The sequence below is a fragment of the Callospermophilus lateralis genome, chromosome 9 (genome assembly GCF_048772815.1).
Source record: "Callospermophilus lateralis isolate mCalLat2 chromosome 9, mCalLat2.hap1, whole genome shotgun sequence".
NCBI classification, from domain to species: Eukaryota; Metazoa; Chordata; class Mammalia; order Rodentia; family Sciuridae; genus Callospermophilus; species Callospermophilus lateralis.
In genome coordinates, this window is record NC_135313.1 from 92,442,498 (window position 1) to 92,461,780 (window position 19,283).

The 19,283-nt window shown below is 40.7% G+C and overlaps 1 protein-coding gene across 6 annotated transcripts in view; it reads right to left on the reverse strand.

The window, feature by feature from the left end:
• Positions 1–248: 248 nt before the first annotated feature.
• The window catches only part of Fam168b (family with sequence similarity 168 member B), a 34,119-nt gene continuing 15,084 nt past the window's right edge, over positions 249–19,283 (reverse strand). For 5 of the 6 annotated variants that reach the window (XM_076865576.2, XM_076865580.2, XM_076865574.2 and 2 more), the window contains 6 exons: positions 17,392–17,475; positions 9,542–9,577; positions 7,783–7,925; positions 7,509–7,686; positions 5,272–5,401; positions 249–4,725 (listed from right to left, as the gene is read on the reverse strand). In XM_076865576.2, coding sequence (XP_076721691.1) covers positions 5,289–5,401; positions 7,509–7,686; positions 7,783–7,925; positions 9,542–9,577; positions 17,392–17,475 — 554 coding nt within the window. In that variant the 3' untranslated portion in view covers positions 249–4,725; positions 5,272–5,288. The remainder of the gene's footprint in view (positions 4,726–5,271; positions 5,402–7,508; positions 7,687–7,782; positions 7,926–9,541; positions 9,578–17,391; positions 17,476–19,283) is intronic. The other variant, XM_076865575.2, reaches the window with a different exon arrangement.

Consider the following 19,283-nt stretch of genomic DNA (forward strand, 5'->3'; position numbering starts at 1 on the left):
GGAAGGATATGAATGACTTCCCAGGTGGACCCTGGCTACAGAAGCCAGAAGAGGAGCCCAAACTGCCTCCTTCCCAAACCACCTGGGAACAGTCCCTCAATCCACTGCCTCCAAGGGGTTGAAGACCACATGACCTTCCCAAAACCCCTAGCAGTCTCCTAACTTGTGGAAAGATACAGCACCTCTCTATTAGGCCAAGCTAACTCTAAACAAAACCTACAATGAAAAGAATCATGAAAACCAAAATATGCAACACAAGTCAATCTTTATTGAAAACTGCAGTATTAATACATAACAATTCTTGTTACAATAAACGTGCTTTAAGAATTTTAAATCTGAGCTCATCTACTCATCAGATTGCATAAAAAATTAAAATAGTATGAATTTACATCTAATTGAACTGGCTCAGAATGGATGGTCCATTCCTTTTTATTGACACGTAAGTTCAATGCAGAGGCGAGGGATGCCTTAACACTGGAAGACAATGCTGACTTAAGCTTAAAAAAAGTACCAAGAGAACAGTGTAAAAAACAGTATTTAAAAATCATTTAAAAAAAAGGGGGTGCGGGACAGTTTCCTATTCAGTTACAGCCCATGAGCCTCCTTGGGGCCTTTCCTTCAAGTGGTCATCACAGCAACCCTGTTAGGAGAAGTCTCAGATCTGGCCCAACTAGTTTATTGTACAGCCCACCGCTCTGCACCAGAACCCACAGTGCCACCCTAGCCAAGGAGCTGCCTGCTGCACCACTCTGGGACATCTCACCCTGCCTGAAGTATATCAGGACTCCCTGACAGAGATGTCACTCCTCTCCCGGTCCCAACTGACCACACTTTATTTAATCCTGCTTATCCTATATGTTTTTCATTTTTCAAATGATTGGAGAGCGGGGAAAAGAGACAAACTCTCTAAAACATGCAAGACCAACTTTGCAGTTTCCACCAAAGCCACATCCACCTCAGAATGTCATTTGCAGTGTATTTAAAGGTCAGCCACCCTTCAGTAAGCTCAGGTGGAGTAAGCAGCTCAGAGAAAACAGACATAGACCTCGGAGATATGCTAGGCAGAAGAGCTGAACTCTGCTCTCCCTGAAGCCAACCTCGCTCCTAAATTTTAGAGATCCTTTTAGAAAGCACCAGAGAGAAGGACCAGCTGCTGTCCCTCCTGCCACTGCACCCATGAGAGACCCTACGCTGTGTGGGCAGTGCTAGGCCAACAACAGCTGGAGCAGCGAATGCTGCCGGATAAAAAGGTGGCCCAACTAATCAGAGTAATACTGTTTTCAAATGTTCATAAAGGAGAGGTGACATTTGAGCTTCCTCTGTAAAGGAGTTCCAGTATTTACACTGCTGGTGCATGGCAGCTTTTTACCACTCCCCAATGGCACACGAAGCCCACGTGGGGACAATACTGCCAGATGCCAGGGCATTCCAATGTATTTCCTATCATTGACATGTCCCCCAATAAACATGCAAATTACTTCCTAGACCTCCTCTGTCACAGCAGGATAAAGCTACCAGATGAAGCAAAGCATAGATGCCTTGCTGGGGAAGGGCAGGACACTCTAGAGGCCAGGGACCCAGCTCAGGGCTTGGGACCTCTCTACCTCCTATGAATACTACATTTGCATAGCACACAAGAAATGTCACCCAATAGCAATTCATAGGCCTAATAACCACATCATCAAGAATGTTCTTGAAAGATGGACCACAAGAGACATAAAAGGTTCTGGAAGAGCTTATGTGCCTGTTACCATGATTGGCCCTGGCCCCAAAGGTGTCCTCACCTCACAGAATCAAGAAGCTCATAGATAACTCAATTCTAAACACTCAGCTTCCAGACCACATCCAAACTAGATTTCTATGAGCAGAGAGGAACAGCAGCTACAAAGCTGATGAACACATCTTCCACGCCTCAGGGGAGAAGAGAATAAACATTTTTTTATATTCATAATGACATCCATGTTTACAGGAATTAGGTCCTTTGTTTGCCTATATCAGCTACTAAAAAAGAACAATAATTCAGCTGAAGAACACTCAAATAAGGAATGTCACACACAAAAAAAGCAAAATTTCAGGGAATGTTCCACAATATGCTTGTGATAACAAATTATACAGCTCTGTAACAGAATACTGACCCAGGTTCTAGCCCTTAATTAATTTTACTAGAACTGAATGTTTTAAAAATTACAACCTACGACAGTTTTGGTACTACTCAAATTCAGATTCTTATCTGACAGATAAACTCTCTTTAACAAAATATTTCATAAACTGATGAAATGATAGTGTCAAAATGGGAAAGATTTCTACTAGATATATAATGCAAAAGTATCTGATAATCTCTTAGTTCAACTTCACAAAAGGGAAAAAAAGATTTTAAAATAATTTTAGAGAAGCAAAATGTTTATTAAGCTGATGTACACAGGGGAAGGGATGCAACCCACTCTTCTTTACCCTTCACCTTAGTAATTGTGGAAACACCCTGTGTTTGCCAGCCTCACACAGGTCTGGAGACAGTTCATGTAACTTCTTAGGACTTCCTCCAGAATGCATATGACTCTGCCCCTTATAGGCACAGGGAATGTACATGTTTCCATTTTTGTGTGGGGCTTTGTTAAAGCATACACTAGAGTTATGAATATTGTTCTACTCATATATTACCACTCAATTTGGGGAAACTGCCTTCTCTGTCAGTTAAGTCCCTGAAACCCTACTGATATTGCAAACCAATACAATTACCAACACATATTTGTGGAAATGGACACAAATTATGTGCCTGGGGTACATGTCTCTCTCTCTCTCTCTCTCTCTCTCTCTCACACACACACACACACACACACACAAGTTAAGTGCTCACAAAGCGATTTAAAGTACTTATCAGTAAACATTCTATGTTAATAGACATTAGGAATAAGGAATCTTCTGTTTACAATGATCCATGCAAAAATATTCCTAAACTTCTTACAAAATAAATGTGGAAAAAGAAAATGAAGAGTACTCACTATAAAAAATAAGATTACCAAAGGCTCAGTGGTCAGGTATTCCACCTACCAGCCAGGCTGACCGCTAACAGTGACTTCCACCCGAGTGCCAGAGCCCTGACCTAGCTGCCTGAGAAGCAGCACAGAATCCTCTCTCAATCAAAGTCCACAGCATTCCAAACAAGGATGGGGTGGGAAAAGGATGAACTTCCATCTCTGCCTGACAGACCCCTGAAAAAGAGCAAGTCTTCATATCTCCACCCTTCTGACCCTCACTGAAAACAGACATGCACTCCTACTGATGGAAATTGGGCATTTGGGGCGGGGGGGGGGGGAGTCCTCATGATTTCTTATGTACAATATTCAGATTTTAAACTAAAAATCTTCCCATAATAGATTCTGGCAGGCAAATCATTCCACTGCTACCGGGCCCTTCCTGCCATCCACACTCACTTGATGCTGATTGCCTTTAGCTCCAAGAAGAGATGAGATGGCAGAAGAGGCTCACAGACCATGGACACCAACCCTATAAATCTCTTCCAGCTGGTCACAATCAGTGGACTACTCCAAGACAAGCTACATGATTCTATATTATCAGACATACCCACAGCCTTGCCTCTCTACAAGAAACATGAGGAATTTTAAATAAAGTTTTGTTCCCTTTAAATCATTCTTAAATATACAACTTTCTCTATAACATACAGCTGAAGTCTTTGTCATTCCTTGGGAGCAGGGTGTGGGGACCAATGCCTATAAGTTTTCAACTGACTTCAAACATTTCTGGGGAAGGGGGCGACTGGAATGATTTTCTAAGCTAAATAAAGCAGAAAGCAATACCTCATCCAAGTGTTTCACATATCTTCCATCCTAGGAAAACAATTTAGTTCTACTCAGGACTTTTTCAATAAAGATATACAAAAAATCATCCTTCTCTGTAAGAGAACAGACAGTGTAATGGAAATTTAGATGGCAAGGAAAATTGTTTTGCTGATATGTAGAAAACCCCTTTGCCCCTAACTGTACTGACCACACAACTCTAGTCTTCCATGATGGTCTTTAAGCATGTCCCCATTCCCTGGACCCTGCCAAGCCTACACAGAAAGAAAGGGATGCCCACTAATTGGCTGATCCCAAACCACAGTGGCCCACCCACTCTCTCCCCATCCCTGCAGCTCCCTCCCATGCAGTCAGTGCCAAAGAAACAGATCGCTGAAAACTAAAGTCCACATCCAGAAGCGGCAACCTACATCAACCCCAAAAGGTTGAAGAATCACCTAAGGTATTTCAGGTATGCTCTATGAACATATTCACTTTAACACTTATAACTTTAAGACTTTGCATACAACAGTGCATTAGTGAAACAGTTGTAAAATATGTTTCCATTCCTTTGGGTTTTGCATAAGATGGTTTTGCATCAGTCACTGCAGGTAGATTGAGCAAGCTTTGTTTTGTGTTTTTTTTTTTTAAACATGCATTCAACTAGATATGATTCAGAATAGATTAATACTCCCTTTTTATCATTACAGTTAGCTAAAAAATTGCCAGGCAAGTCCACAAAACAGGATTTGCTTTAAGACCAACCCACGGAGTTAGCTGGAGACTAACGGCGCTGGGACCTGCTGGGCCGGGACAGTCGTATTTAGCTAAGTGTGAGAGCATTAAGAAGAAAGTCCTGGTTGGAGGCACAAGGCCTGCAGCACCAGCTGTGGAACCTCAATGATGTGACTGCACAGCTCCATCCGCAAACCTAGAAAGAATGAAAGGTACACAGTCATACAGAGCTCTTCTGCCACCACTGTTCCAAAAACTCCAAAAGGACAAGATCCAATAGGGTCAAAAAGGGCAGCAGGGCACAAAGGTGCTGGACTTGATTCCTACCCACCTCACAGAGACCCCCCCAGTTACAACCAGAACTCTATCTCCTCAACAGGCAGGAGGGGAATGCAAGCATATTCCAGGTAAGAATAGAGATGCAGTGTAAATAGTAACCACTCAAATGGTTTCCTTCTCTTTATGGAGTTCCAGGAAGATCAAAAACATAATGGGGTTGTGGCTCAGTGTAAAGCGCTTGCCTAGCATGTAAGAGGCACTGGGTTTGATCTTCAGCACCAGATAAAACATGAAATAAAGGTATTGTGTCCATCTGCAACTTAAACAAAACACTACAACTGTTCTTAGATCAAAGGTCAGGTGCATTTTTTTCCTTAATGCTTAAAACATGAGGTAGGTTTGTCATCCTCCACAGAGAAATGCACTATTGCCAGGGCCCAGTGAGCCTTCACTGATCACTTACATTTATTTGCAGGGTGATCACCACTGAGGGGGCACATAGCTGTAGGTGGGTGTTCCTGGAGCCCGATACGTGGGCACAGTGACTGGGTGAGGGGCAACAGGAGTTGGGGAATGGGCAGTCAGAAGGGTACCTGGAAGAAAGAGTAGCACATCACACAAAAAGCAGGTCTACATGCTATACACCAACTCCAGTGTGACTCCACACTATCTCTGACATGTAGGCATGTAGGCCTTTGTGAAGAGACAGGCACCTTGGAAGAGGGCACAGTCCTGACTCAGAATAAGGTCAGAACTCTAATCCAAAAGAGCTGAAAGATATTTGATAATATGTCTGTAAAAGGGCTTGTGCCACCAACTGTGGTGGTGCATTCTTGTAATCCCTGCTACTTAGGAGGCTAATGCAAGGAGGATCACAAGTTCAAGACCAGAATGGGCAACTTGGTGAGACCCTGACTCAAAATTAAATTAAAAGGGCTGGAGATATAGCTCTGTGTTAAGAGAGCTTCAGTACTGCCAAAAAATTTTAAAAGAATAAATAAAAAGGCTTTGGGTTTATCTTTACAGAACATTCAGAAAACTTTTTGTGGGTCAGAAGAACCCCCACCCATTTTTTTGGTTCTGCAGATTGAACCCAGGAGTGCTTTACCACAAAGATACATCCAGTTTTGTTTTTGTGGCGCTGGGGATTGAACCCAGGGCCATGTGCATGAAAGGCAAGCACTCTATTAACTGAGCTATATCCCCAACCCACATCCAGTTCTTTTTATATTTTGAGACAGGGCCTCGCAAAGTTGTGATCCTCCTGTTTCAGCCTCCCAAGTCACTGAGAACAGGTGTGCACACTGCCCCAGGCTTTTACAAACATTTTAAATAGTATTATCAGACTTAAACAAAAATTCTCATATATACAACACAGGTGAACCTTAATTAAGAACATTATATTATGTGACAAAAGGACAAATATTGTAGATGGTCCCACTTCGATGAGAGTACTTAAGAGTTATCAAACTCAGAGACAAAACAAAATGGTAACTAACAGAGCTAGAGAGCAGCTGTATAGCAGTGTAATGGAGTATAAGTATTTAACACATAAAGGATTTTTAGATTTGCAAGACGAATACCAATGTGAATAGACTTTTAACAATATATAAAATTATGGAAAATTATTAAAAGGGTGGGAAAAAAAGGAGAAATGTGAAGTGGGATTTCCAAACTACATGAGCTTCTGAGTACATTACGAAAATGTATTTTTCCTATAACTACAAAAAAATTCAGGGACTACCTGAATTCTTTTGAGGTCAGCACTCCTCAAACCTAATGCCATTACTCCCTGTTGCCTGCGCTCACCCTGCCTACTATGGCCCTCCAGGACACAGCTTCTGTCTATGCCACAGTCTTCTCTGCTTTGACAGAAAAGCCAAATAAAATGGAAATTAAGGTCAGAAATACACAGTATCCCAAAAAGCTTTCTCTTTGGTAGAATTTCCTTATACTGAAGTTGGAAGGTAGGGAAGTGAAATTCCAATCATGGGCCATCAACCCTTAAAGACCAGCAGGTAACCTAATCCCTAAAAAGCAAATCAAACCCCAGGGCTTCCATGGGTCCACAGAGACATGCCTACTCTAGCCTAGTGGTCTCTTCTGCCCTTGGTTTGTTCTCCTGACTTAGAAGAGGACTGGGGAAGTAAAGCAGATAAGCCGAAAGATCTGTGCAAGTAGCTGTTACTTCTATTAACACCAGACCAGCATTCCTAGATACACTGAAATCTTGCCCATTAACTTAACTTGACCTATGAAGCCAGATCACACTAAGGGGAACTATGAAGAGGGCCAGCCCACAAAGTGTTCCTCCTCAAGTTTTATATGCTCACAGTGGTGGAGAGAGTAGTGTCTGGTCACTCACTCCTCATCCCTACTGCCAAATGGACTATCCAGCTCACCAACAAAATGACTTAGTCAAATTCAGAAAGTGCTGTTCAGTTATGCTCCACAAGGGAAATCAGTTGGTTCATCAACTCTTATACCCCACACTCCAGTATCCTCTCAACTGAAAGAAGGGGAAGGAAAGGAAAAGAGTTAAAGTCAAAGGTAACTGTCACTTCTTCAAAGAATCACATGTACTTCACACAACTGCAGCCATGAAAAACTAGAACCCAGAGTCAGAGTATTCATAAGCTTTCCCACACCTTACCCCAGCCTTATGGCACCATAGCACACACACTAGGAATAAGGACTCACCTGCTGACATGGCCATCGTGGTCCCAGCAACCATGCCCATGGTGACCCCATTGCCTCTAGGAGGAGGGATGGGAGCAGGGTACACTGTTGCCGGCATACCATTGGGCTGTACCACCGTGGTGTGATGGATGACGTGAGGAGGTGCTGCATACAGTGGCTGTGTATAGTACGTGCCTTGCTGTGGGGATAAGGAAGACAACTGCCACAAGGTCCCATAATTTTGGGACCTAATGGAACCAATCCTTCCCACCATGCAGGGCATGTCCAAGCATACCTGTGCGTAAGGGCTCTGCTGGGGATAGGCACTTCGCACGGGGTACACGGCAGTCTGGTAGGGGTTGGGGGAAGAAGAGTATGGCGGCACGGCCCCGCTGGTGGGGGAACAGGACACTTTGTAAGGTGTGCCAGGAGTGTAACCTGTAACAAAAAAGCCCATGCCTGAGTTCATGTGGGACCATGCCAGGCATGGGGGAAGGACATGTGTAGGGTGGAGGCAGGTGTCATCTCAACCACGAACAGTGTAACACAGTCAAGATTCAACACCACTGCAGTCCCCTCTCTCCTCTACTGACACCAAGCTCCATTTTTTGGCTTTGTGTGCAACTGAAGTGGGGGGTTGCTGAAGAGGAGAAAGTTCTATGGAGCATATGCTCACACAAGAACAGGAAATTAAATACTGTCCTGACAGTATTAAAATTAAAATTAAATTAAATTGGTACAGCCTTCCTGGCCACTCAATTTGGCATTTAAAGTACATATGTATTTTAATCCCACAATTAGCTGTATAAATCTACCATAAAGAAATAAGCACATATACACAAAGACATAACTTAGAAAGTACACTAATCTCTGGTATTACAGCAAAAACAAAAGGAGAAACTTATCAAACATCAGGGATTGGCTTAGCACCCTACAGTAGAAAAACTTTTGGATCAAAGGAACAGATTGAACACACACACTTACTTGTTCCCACCCAAAATGACAGAAAATGATTATAAAACAAATTAAGGAATAAAAAGACAGACCAAGAATGAAAGTAAAGGCTGGGCGTGGTGGCACATGCCTGTAAACCCAGCAGCTTGGGAGGCTGAGGCAGGAGGATCATGAGTTCAAAGCCTGCCTCAGCAAAAGCAAGGCAATAAGCAACTCAGTGAGACCCTGTCTATAAATAAAATACGAAAAAGGGATGGGGACATGGCTCACTGATCTGAGTTCAATCCCAGGTACCACCATCAACCCCGCCCACTAAAAAAAAGAATGGAAGTGAAGAAAGCTTTTAAATCTAAAAAGCTACACTCCATCAGTATTGAGAATAGTCTGATCACAGGACACCACCTGTCCTGGGAACTGCAGGACACCAACTTATTTCCAGAAGCTGGTGAAGGACTCTAATGGGGAAGAAGGGCTGTGAATCTACTGAGTGACCATTAGGTGTCTGGCTCCCCTCCTGATCCTCTACCCCAACAGATTTGCTCAGGTCTGGCAGAGAGGGCCTCTGGCTTACTATGCTCACGGCAGCTTTATTCAACTGCCAGGAAGCTATAAATAGCCCACATGTCCACCAGCATACAGACAAACTGGTACATCCACACATCAAGACACTGCTCAGCAACCAAATGGAACAAACTACTGATAACACATAACATAGATGAGTCTTAATCACTATATTATGCAAAAGAAGCCAAAATAAGAATACATGTTATATGCATCTGATAGTAAGCACCAAGAAAGATTAATCAAAATCCACAATGATAGAAAACCCAACAGTTGTGGCCAGGGGCAGAGGGGCACATGTACCTTTTGGAACCATGTAGTCACCCAACTATAGTGGTGATGTAAAACCCTATTCAACTATCCAAACACACCAAGGTACACAGTAGAAAGGACAGCTTCCAGTACAGGTAAACACTACCTTTGCAGAAGCTATTTCTAACATATCCCTAATGACATTCACATTCCCATCAGTGTAATGTGAGGCAGGGAGCAATCACACTGTCACAAAGTATAAAATCTCAAACCACAAACACACTTACCACAGCACCCAGCAACTCCACCTCCAGATATTTCCCCTAGAAAATGAAAACACAGGTCCACAATGGGACTTGTAAAACATGTTCACCAATCTAATTCCTAAAATGGAAAATAATCCAAATGCTCATCAATAGGGAAAAAAAACAAAATACACTGTGATACATCCATGTGAACACTACTTAGCAATCAAAGATGAATTTCAAACCATGTCAAGCTTTCCAAAAAAGCCAGACCTCAAAAAGAACACCAGAAATTATTCCACTTATATATCAAACACTAAGTAAATCCAACTATTTGACAAATCAGAAAAGAGAGAAAAGGGTGAAGAAAACCTGGGATGATAAAAGGATTGCATATATTGTTTGGGCAGTGGTTCCACAAGAATGTGCAACTCAAAATTCACCCACTGCACACTTAGTATGTAGGTTTTTTGTGCATAATCTAGTTAAAATTTTTTCATTTTAATTGTACTACTGGACTGTATTTAGTAATGTAACACATTTTGTTTTTAATTTTAAAGACAGAGAATGAAAGACTCCCAGGAAATTCAGTTTTAAATGGCCTTTTTAACCACAAGAAATTCTGCTTCCCTCCATGGGGCCAGGTAAGTCCCAGTCAACTGTGGCTGTAGCCACATGACAATAGTATTCTCATCAGAATCTCCATGTATGCGCCCAGGCTCTTCATGACTGAAATGTCAGGTTTTCTCATGCACTCCCCAGGGCGTGTTCACACTGCTATCCCTTCAGTACACCCAATAGCTGGCCCAGAGATGAGTTGTATTCCAACAAGATCCATCTGCATCCAGATTCTTAATCTCTTCATCCAAACCAGGTGATTCCCAACCTCAGCTAGTCTATCTGGAGAGAAAAGATCCTCCCAGGTCTCCCTAATTATTTTTGAAGTTCATTAATTGCTATGTTAACTCTAAGTATAAACAGTATCAAAATTTGAATATATCAACTTTTAAACTTGGTTAAAAACCAAATACACAAATTTTCCTCCAGAATTTAGAAAAGCAAGTCCAACTATAAGAGCACTTAAAGAATTTCTGCTATAATTTGGAATTTCAATATCCCCAAAAAGGCTTGGTCCCCAGTTTGGTGCTACTGGAAGGTACTGGAAAAACTGGGCCTTTGGTCAGAAGTCTCCAAGTCACTGGGGACAAGCCCTCCTTCCCCACGGAGATTTTAGAATCCTGTCCCTCTCCCCCTTCTCCATCTCTTTTGCTTCCTAACTGGGAGAATTCTGCCCATCTGGTTCTGCAAAAACGTGCTGCTTCACCTCAAAACCCGAGTAATGGAGCTAATCTTTCACAGACTAAGATCTTCAAAATTGTAAACAAGTGGGGTGCAGTGGTGCACATTTGCAATCCCAAAGACTGAGGAGGCTGAGGCAGGAGGATCACAAGTTCGAGGCTGGCCTCAGCAACTTAGAAAGGCCCTAAGCAACATAACAAGACCTTGTCTCAAAATAAAAAATAAAAAGAATTGGGGATGTACCTTAGTGGTTAACCTCAGTGGTTTCCATCCCTGGGTTCAATTCCTGGCACACACACAAAAACAAAAAAAACACAAACAAACAAACAAACAAACAAAAAACAAACAAAAAAAAAAAACACACTACCACCAAAAACAAAAACGAAACCTCTATAAACCAAGCTAAGCCAGGTATGGTGTCAGACACCTGTAATCCCAGTGACCTGGGAGGCACAGCAGGAGGATTTCAAGTTCAAAGTCAGCCTTGGCAACTTAGAAGAACCTATCTAAATAAATAAGGATCAGAGATGTAATTCAGTGATAGAACACCGTTGGGTTCAAAAAACATGAGTCTTTTCTCTTAGAAAGCTAACTATCAGGCATTTACAGTTACTGAAAACTGACAAAAACAGTCCTTTCTCCAACTGCTCATACTAAGAAGAAAAAAAAGTGATAGCATCACAGGTCTATGCATGTTAAAACTGATCAAAACTTTAAATATGTGCACTTTATTGAATGCCAAATATACCACCACACAACATTCTGATTATAAAGAAAAAAGCAGTATGGAAGCTATCAAGTCCCAGCTACTCAAAGACACTCCCAGGAGGTGGCCCAGGACAGCTTTATGAAATTCCTCACAAGAGACTGGCTTGCTGGGCTGGGGTTGAGCTCAGTGGCAGAATGCTCATCTAGCACGTGCAAGGCCCTGGATTCGATCCTCAGCACCACATAAAAATAAGTAAATAAAATAAAGGCATTGTGTCCAAATACACCTAAAAAAATAAATATAAAAAAAGAGAAAGAAACTGGTTTGCTCAGAGGAGGAAACAAGGAACAGCACAATGTGGGAACACCTGTGACTAGACTTGACCATGGGAGCATTACACAAGCTGTGTGTCAGCACAGAGCCAGAACCTGTCACAGAAGTGACCACAAAAGATCCAGCCCTCTCCACAAGAAGGAAAGCCATTAAAAAACAAAAAGACCACCAACACAGATTTATGCAGTCTTGGCAGGCAAGAAGAAGGCAGCTCAGGGTGGAGGGCAGGGCTGTCTCCAAAGAAAGGAATAATAGGGCTGGGCAACATGGCATATACCTATAATCCCTGCTGTTGAGAAGGCTGAGGCAGTAGAAGCACAAGTTTGAGGCCAGCCTTAGCAGCATATGAAGGCCCTAAGCAACTTAGGGAGATCCTGTCTCAAAATAAAAAATAAAAAGGGCTGGGGCAAAGCTCAGTCAGTGGTAGAGTACTTGCCTAGCATGTGTGAGGCTCTGAGTTGAATCCTAAGTATCACAAAAGAGAAAGAAAGAGAGGGGTGGGGAGAAGGAGAAGGGGAAAACCAGATCTGGGATAGGGAGGCAGGGAAAGAGAGTCTCATCCTATATATCCTCCTCTTCCCCAAATCATTCCTCCTTACTTATTTCTTAGGACCACAATCACACTACAGCAGGAAAAACTCAATGCTGGTTAACTCATAGGTGAACAACACTAATATGACTCCTACATAGCTTAAATCCAGTTTCTCCCCTATTGTTTCCATGGCCTCCATCAATAGTCCTCCTAGGAATCACCAAACTCATAGCTGACCAAAATGTTAACCATTTCTTTAAAAAGTATCACAATCAAAATATTCATAGAATTATACTTTCTGTGTCACAATTTGATATCAAATGCTAGACTTTTAAGTCTGAGAATCACATTCATAATTTCTAGCTACCTGATTTTCAAACGAATATGGCCCCCTTTCATCTTGGTGCAGTTTTTTAAAACTCATGACCTAGATGGGGCAACTGGAAATATGAACACTGATTGTGATTTTGAGTATTAAAGAATTATTTTTTGGATGTAAAAATGATATATTATAGTTAAACATTTTGTCTTTTTTTAAAGATAATATTAAAAAACATGAGTAGAAGGAAAAAAAAAAAAAACATGAACAGGATGTCTGAAAGTTACTTCAAAATAATAAAAGGGAAAGCCAGGTGCAGCGGTGCATGCCTGTAATTCCAGAGACTCAGGAGGCTAAGGCAGAAGGATCTCAAGTTCAAAGCCACCCACAGCAACTTAGCAATACCCTAACCAACCTACTAAGACCATTTCTCAAAATTAAAAATAAAAAGGGCCAGGAATGTGGTTCAGTGGATTCAACCCCTATTTTGATTCAGTACCAAAATAAAATAATAAATAATAATAAATGGGAATGTGGTTAGCATATAGATGAAAAACATGAGCTCTGAGCTGGTAACTGCTAAAAAGTCAAGTGATAGGTAAGTAGAGATTATACTCTTAAAACTTGTGTATATATTTAAAATTGTTCCTAATAAAGCCTCTTTATTATAAAGTGTATTTGTTTTAGAGTTTAGGCATACTGTTATGAATTAAGAGACAAAAGACATACATTCAACCTTAAATTCAACTTGTGTTAAGTAGATCTTATTTCCAATTATTTTTTAAAATCTGACATAAGTGGACAAATGTGAATATGAGCGATCAAATCACATTAAAAAACTACCATTTCTAAATGTAATAATGTTAAAGAATGAATGCTTATTGTTTTGTTAGAAAGGAGCATTGAACCAAGGGGCACTTCACCACTGAGCTCTAACCCCAGCTCTTTTTTTTTTTTTAAATTTGAGACAGGTTCTCACTAAGTTGCTGAGCTGGCCTTGAACTTGCAATCCTCCTGTCTCAGTCACCAAGCCAGGAAGGAAGGGGAATTTCTGAAGTCCACAAAACAAGAGCCACAAAGGCTAAATACAATTCTAAATTAGTTCAGCAGAAAAAGAAAAAAGACATGTTCATCCTTTTATAGATAAAGGAAATAGGGCAAAGTCCTAACTGGCAGACCTAGGCAAAAGGTATAATGGGCACTCACTGTACTGTTTTCTCAACTGTTCTGTACATTTAGAAATGTTTAATAATAAATAAGGTTAAAAAAAAAAAAGTGCTTTCAAGTTGGGTATAGTAGTGTGTACCCACAGTCTTGGCTACCTGGAAACTGAGGCAGGAGGATTCCTTGAGACTAGGAGTTCAAGGCACTGGCAACATAGCAAGACCCCATCTCTTTAAAATATGTAAAGAATTGGGCTGGGGATGTGGCTCAAGCAATAGCGCGCTCGCCTGGCATGCGTGAGGCCCAGGTTCGATCCTCAGCACCACATACAAACAAAGACGTTGTGTCCGCTGAGAACTAAAAAATAAATATTAAAAAATTCTCTCTCTCTCTCTCTCTCTCTAAAAAAAAATATATGTATATATATGTAAAGAATAAAAATAAGCCAGGTACAGTGGTGCACTTATATAATCCCAAAGAATCCATAAGCAATTTAGTAAGACCCTGTCTCAAAATAAAAAATAAAAAGAGCAATGGATGTAACTCAGTGTTAAAGGGTCCCTGGGTTCAATACCCAGTGCCAAAAAATAAAAATAATTTACCAACTGCCTTAAAAACAGAAAGAAAACAAACAGTCACACACAGTAAAAGATATATGTATAAACTTTTTATCTAAGACATGTGGATGGCAAATAAGCACACAAAAAGATTACTGATATTATTTTTGTCTCGAGAGTTAAAAATACAATGAGATCTATCCACTAGATTAGCTAAAATTAAAAAGATTGGTCATACCAGTGTTGCTGAGGATGGAGAGGAACTGGAACTCTCATACACTACTGAAGGGAATACAAAATGTACAACCAATCTGGAAGACAGTTCTGCAGTTTCTTCCAAAGTTAAATATACACCTGCCATAAGAACCAGCCATTCCATTTTTGTGTTTATTCAAAAAGTAATGAAAACTTATGTCCATAAAGACTTGTACATTAATAATCATAGCAATTTCATTTATAATATCTCAAAACTGCAAATACCCCAAATGTTCATTCCTGGCAAACAGATAAGCAAACTTATGGTATTTCTATACAACAGAATACTACCTAACAATAAAAAGGACTCAAATACTGATACACACTACAATAAGGAAGTCAAAGAAACTTGCCAAACAAAAGACAATCAAAAAAAAAATAAAATGTTTTTTCTATGTGAATTCATTTATACAAAACTTTTAAAAAATGAAAACTCACCAACTGTTAAGAGAAAACAGCCCAATGACTTCCTGGAGCCTGGGAGACTTAAAAATGGGTAGAAGAAAACATTTGGCAATGATGGATGTGTTTATTCCCATCTATGATAGAAATAAACTATACAGCAAAAGTTATGAAATAGTACATTTCAAATATATCCCATTTATTATGTCATGTATATATCTCAAGAGAGCTGTTTAAAAAAAAAAAAGGAGCTAAACAATGGGAGATATTTTGCAAAAAAAGATGGGTGCTGGTCACCATTAAAACAGCAATGAGGGGCGGGAACATAGCTCAGTTGGTGGATTGCTTGCCTTGAATGCACAGGCTCTGGGTTCAAACCCTGACACCACCAAAAAAAAAAAAAAAAAAAAAAAGCAGCAATGAGTAACAGCATTATAACAATTATTGAACCCAGGGAACATATGTTCCACAACAGCCTCAAAAGATAGGAACAAAGAAGTCATCTAGGGCTGGAGATATAGCTCAGTTGGTAGAGTGCTTGCCTCACATGAGCAAGGCCCAGCATCACACACAAAAAAAGTCATCTGATCCAGTCAGAAAAACAACTAGACATGCTGGGTACGGCAGCACACGCCTATAATCCCAGCTACTTGAGAGGCTGAGGCAGGGAGATTCCAAGTTTGAGGCCAGCCTTGGCAACTTTAGCAAGACACTGTCTCAAAATTAAAAAGGACTGGGGAATGTGGCTCAGTGGCAGAAGGACACTAGGTTCAATCCCCAGTACTGCCAAAAAAACAAAAAGATAAAAAGATAAAAACAAAAACAATTAAAAAAAAAAAAAAGATAAAAACAAGGCCATTGTAGAAAAGAATTAGGGGTTTAAAATAGAGATTGTTGGCTTATCCTATAGTGATAGGAAAACTATTAAGTAAAATTTCACCTGGAAACATTACTCTGGCTTAAGTGAGCAAGAACATAAACCCAGGACAGAAATACTGGGAGCAGGAAGACCAAGTCAAGATTTTTCTCTTGATATGAACTAGGGACTGAAGAGAGGTTGCCATAGTGGAGACAGAAAAGAAATGGACATATGAATAGAATATAAAAGCAAAATTTTATGAATCATAAAATAAGAAGAATTTGGGAGAAGGACACCATTGCCATCTTTCATCAAAATGAACTATGTGAGGCTAGTGTTCTAAGCCACAAAGAATTGTCCCAGCAATCTTGGAAGGTGCTTCTCGTGGAGGACGAGCCAAGCCCTCATGTCAAAACACAGGCCACCACTATTGCAAAAGAATCACAAAGTCCTGAGTATTAATGCCGGAAAGGAGTCAACATCAGAGGATGCAGGATCACAGGAGGAAAATTCCACTCAATAATCAACCTTTAAAAGACTCAGATGAAACCAACTGCATTTTTTTTTGGGGGGGGGGGGGGTTTACTAAGGATTGAACTTGGGGATACTCAACCATCAACTACTAAGCCACATCCCCAGTCCTATTTTTTATTTTATTTACAGACAGGGTCTCACTGAGTTGCTCAGTGCCTCACCATTGCTGAGGTTAGCTTTGAACTCATGATCTCTGTCTCAGCCTCCTGAGACACTGGGATTACAGGCATGCAACACGGCGCCCAGTCCAACTGCATTTTTCACAGTGACTTTTTTTTTTTTTTAAGAGAGAGAGAGAATTTTTATTTTTTAATATTTATTTTTTAGTTTTTGGCGGACACAACATCTTTGTTTGTATGTGGTGCTGAGGATGGAACCCGGGCCGCACACATGCCAGGCGAGTGCGCTTCCGCTTGAGCCACATCCCCAGCCCTCACGGTGACTTTCAAAACAAAAATATTCTGATGCACTTTACATGGAAGATAAGACTTTCTTTTAAACAAAGACTGGGCTAGGGATGTAGTTCAATGCTAGAGCACTTGCCACTGGGTTCCAACCCAGTACCAACACCCCCCCCCCCCAAAAAAAAGAATTACAAAAATATAACCAAATAAGCAAAGTGCTAAAGTACCATGAAGAAACCAATGGCAAGATGGTTTTCAGTTTCTAGTAGTAAGCCCCTACTCCTTAAACAGAGAGGCTCTGGCATAAGAAGTTACCTTTAACAACTGAGTGATTATAATGAAGATTTGTATGCTGAGAGGACCTGGCAATATCTAAAATACAGACACCAAAAGGCTAATTTCATAAACTCAGAAATAAAACTACTTAATCCCAAATCCTAACTCTGTATCCTCTCTTCTTAAAGCCCAGCCCCTTTGATTTCTCCCCTACTGCATGTACAATGCATTTCATCACCCAGGACATACCTGTTTGGAAGGTAGGATTCGCTCCAGGGTACATGTTAGGAGAATAGGCAGGAGCTGCAGCTGCATAGCCCATAGGAAAACCAGCTGAAAGAAAACATATACAGCACAATGTGATGTCATCAATGAAGAAGTGAGAGACTCTTATAATCAGAGCTCCCACAAACCCGTTATTCTTACCCTCAACTCCAAAACTCCACAAGATGACTCACACCAATAGCACTAAGTGCCCAACAGTTTGTCTATAAGTTGTTTTTCTTCAAAATTTTAATGGGTAAGAACCATAATCATATGTTCTAAATCTATGATTAAATGTTTACAACTTTTTACAAATGGAAAAATTTAGTGTAAAGAGTTAGAATCTACTCTGAAGAAAAACTAAATCAAGGGGCAAGGGTATTATAGCTCAGTGGTAGAGTCCCTGCTTGGTATGTGTGAGGCTCTGGGTTCAATTTCCAGCACCAAAATAAATATGAATAGCTAAATCATAATACCAAAAACCAAATATTTTTAAACCCCAAGCTATAATAAGCAAATCTCCAACACTTACAAAAGTTTTGGTCCTGATCCTACTCACATAATTTCTTACCAAAAGAAATGAGTGTGCTAAGGGTATATACAGTATGGTAGGTCCAGTTACCTTCATCTGTCTTCACTGCATAAAGTATGAAAGAACCATGATGCTTGGAGCTAAGAGTCTATTTTTGCTGCGACCAGTGAGCAACAAAAGGTGTTTTAAGGACGTGTATTCTCAGTGACTTCAAAGACATAGCCACATTATTGCATATTTTCATTTAAAAGCTATTTTGTGTTATTGTTCTTAAGCACTATTTAAAACTCCTAAATTCATTTCAGACTTTTTCATACTCTAATCCCCAACAACTTTCCCAGTTCAGGGTGGCCAGTCATGACCCCAGGCTGTCAATATCATTACATGTCAGTCTTCTTACTGAAGGGGCTCCAACTGGCCCTGCAAGCACCAGGAAGTGGAAAAAGTCCAATCAAGAACCATATGGGGAGGCTGGGGTTGTGGCTCAGGGGTAGAGAGCTCGCCTAGCATGCGTGAGGCACTGGGTTCTATCCTCAGTACCACATGAAAAAACAAACAAACAAAATAAAGGTACTGTGTCCATTTACAACTAAAAAAGAAATTCAAGAAAGAGAGAGAGAGAGAGAGAAAAAAAAGGAGAAGAGAAGAAAAGAACAGAACCGAACCATATGGGGGCTGAGGTTGTAATTCAGTGTTAAGAGTAGTTGCCTAGCATGTGTGAAGAACTGGGTTTACGTCTCAGCACCGCGTGTAAGTAATAAAAATAAATGTCCATCAACAACTAAAATAATAATTTAAAAAAAAAGAAAAAGAAAAGATGGGGCTGGGGATGTGGCTCAAGTGGTAGCGCGCTCGCCTGGTATGTGTGGGGCGCTAGGTTCGATCCTGGACACCACACTAAAACTAAAAAATAAATATTAAAAAAAAAGAAAAGAAACTTATGGAAGTAAGCTGTTCTTTATTAAATGAGAAATCCTTAGAAGACTAAACTAATAGCCAGTAATAATTCCAAACATGAACACAAAGAAACATCAAGACATTTAGTATGAAAGTCAGAATCTTGCCCCCTACCCAGATGTCTACTAGCAGAGGAGGCCTCAGTCATCTCCCCAGCCTTTCTCAGAGCCCAGGGACCCATGAGGCCCCTGATCCCCTTCTAATTTACTCCCTGGTTCATAGTGCAGGAAGATGTGACAGCCAGGGCATTAGAAATTCTTTTTCATACAAGGGGAAGAGTGCCACTGAGAAGACCCATGTTTGCTAGCCCTAACTATTACTTGTGAGAAACTGTACTTTAGTCCTCTCTTCCCTTACCTGATGAAACAAAACAACAGTTAGGCTCCTT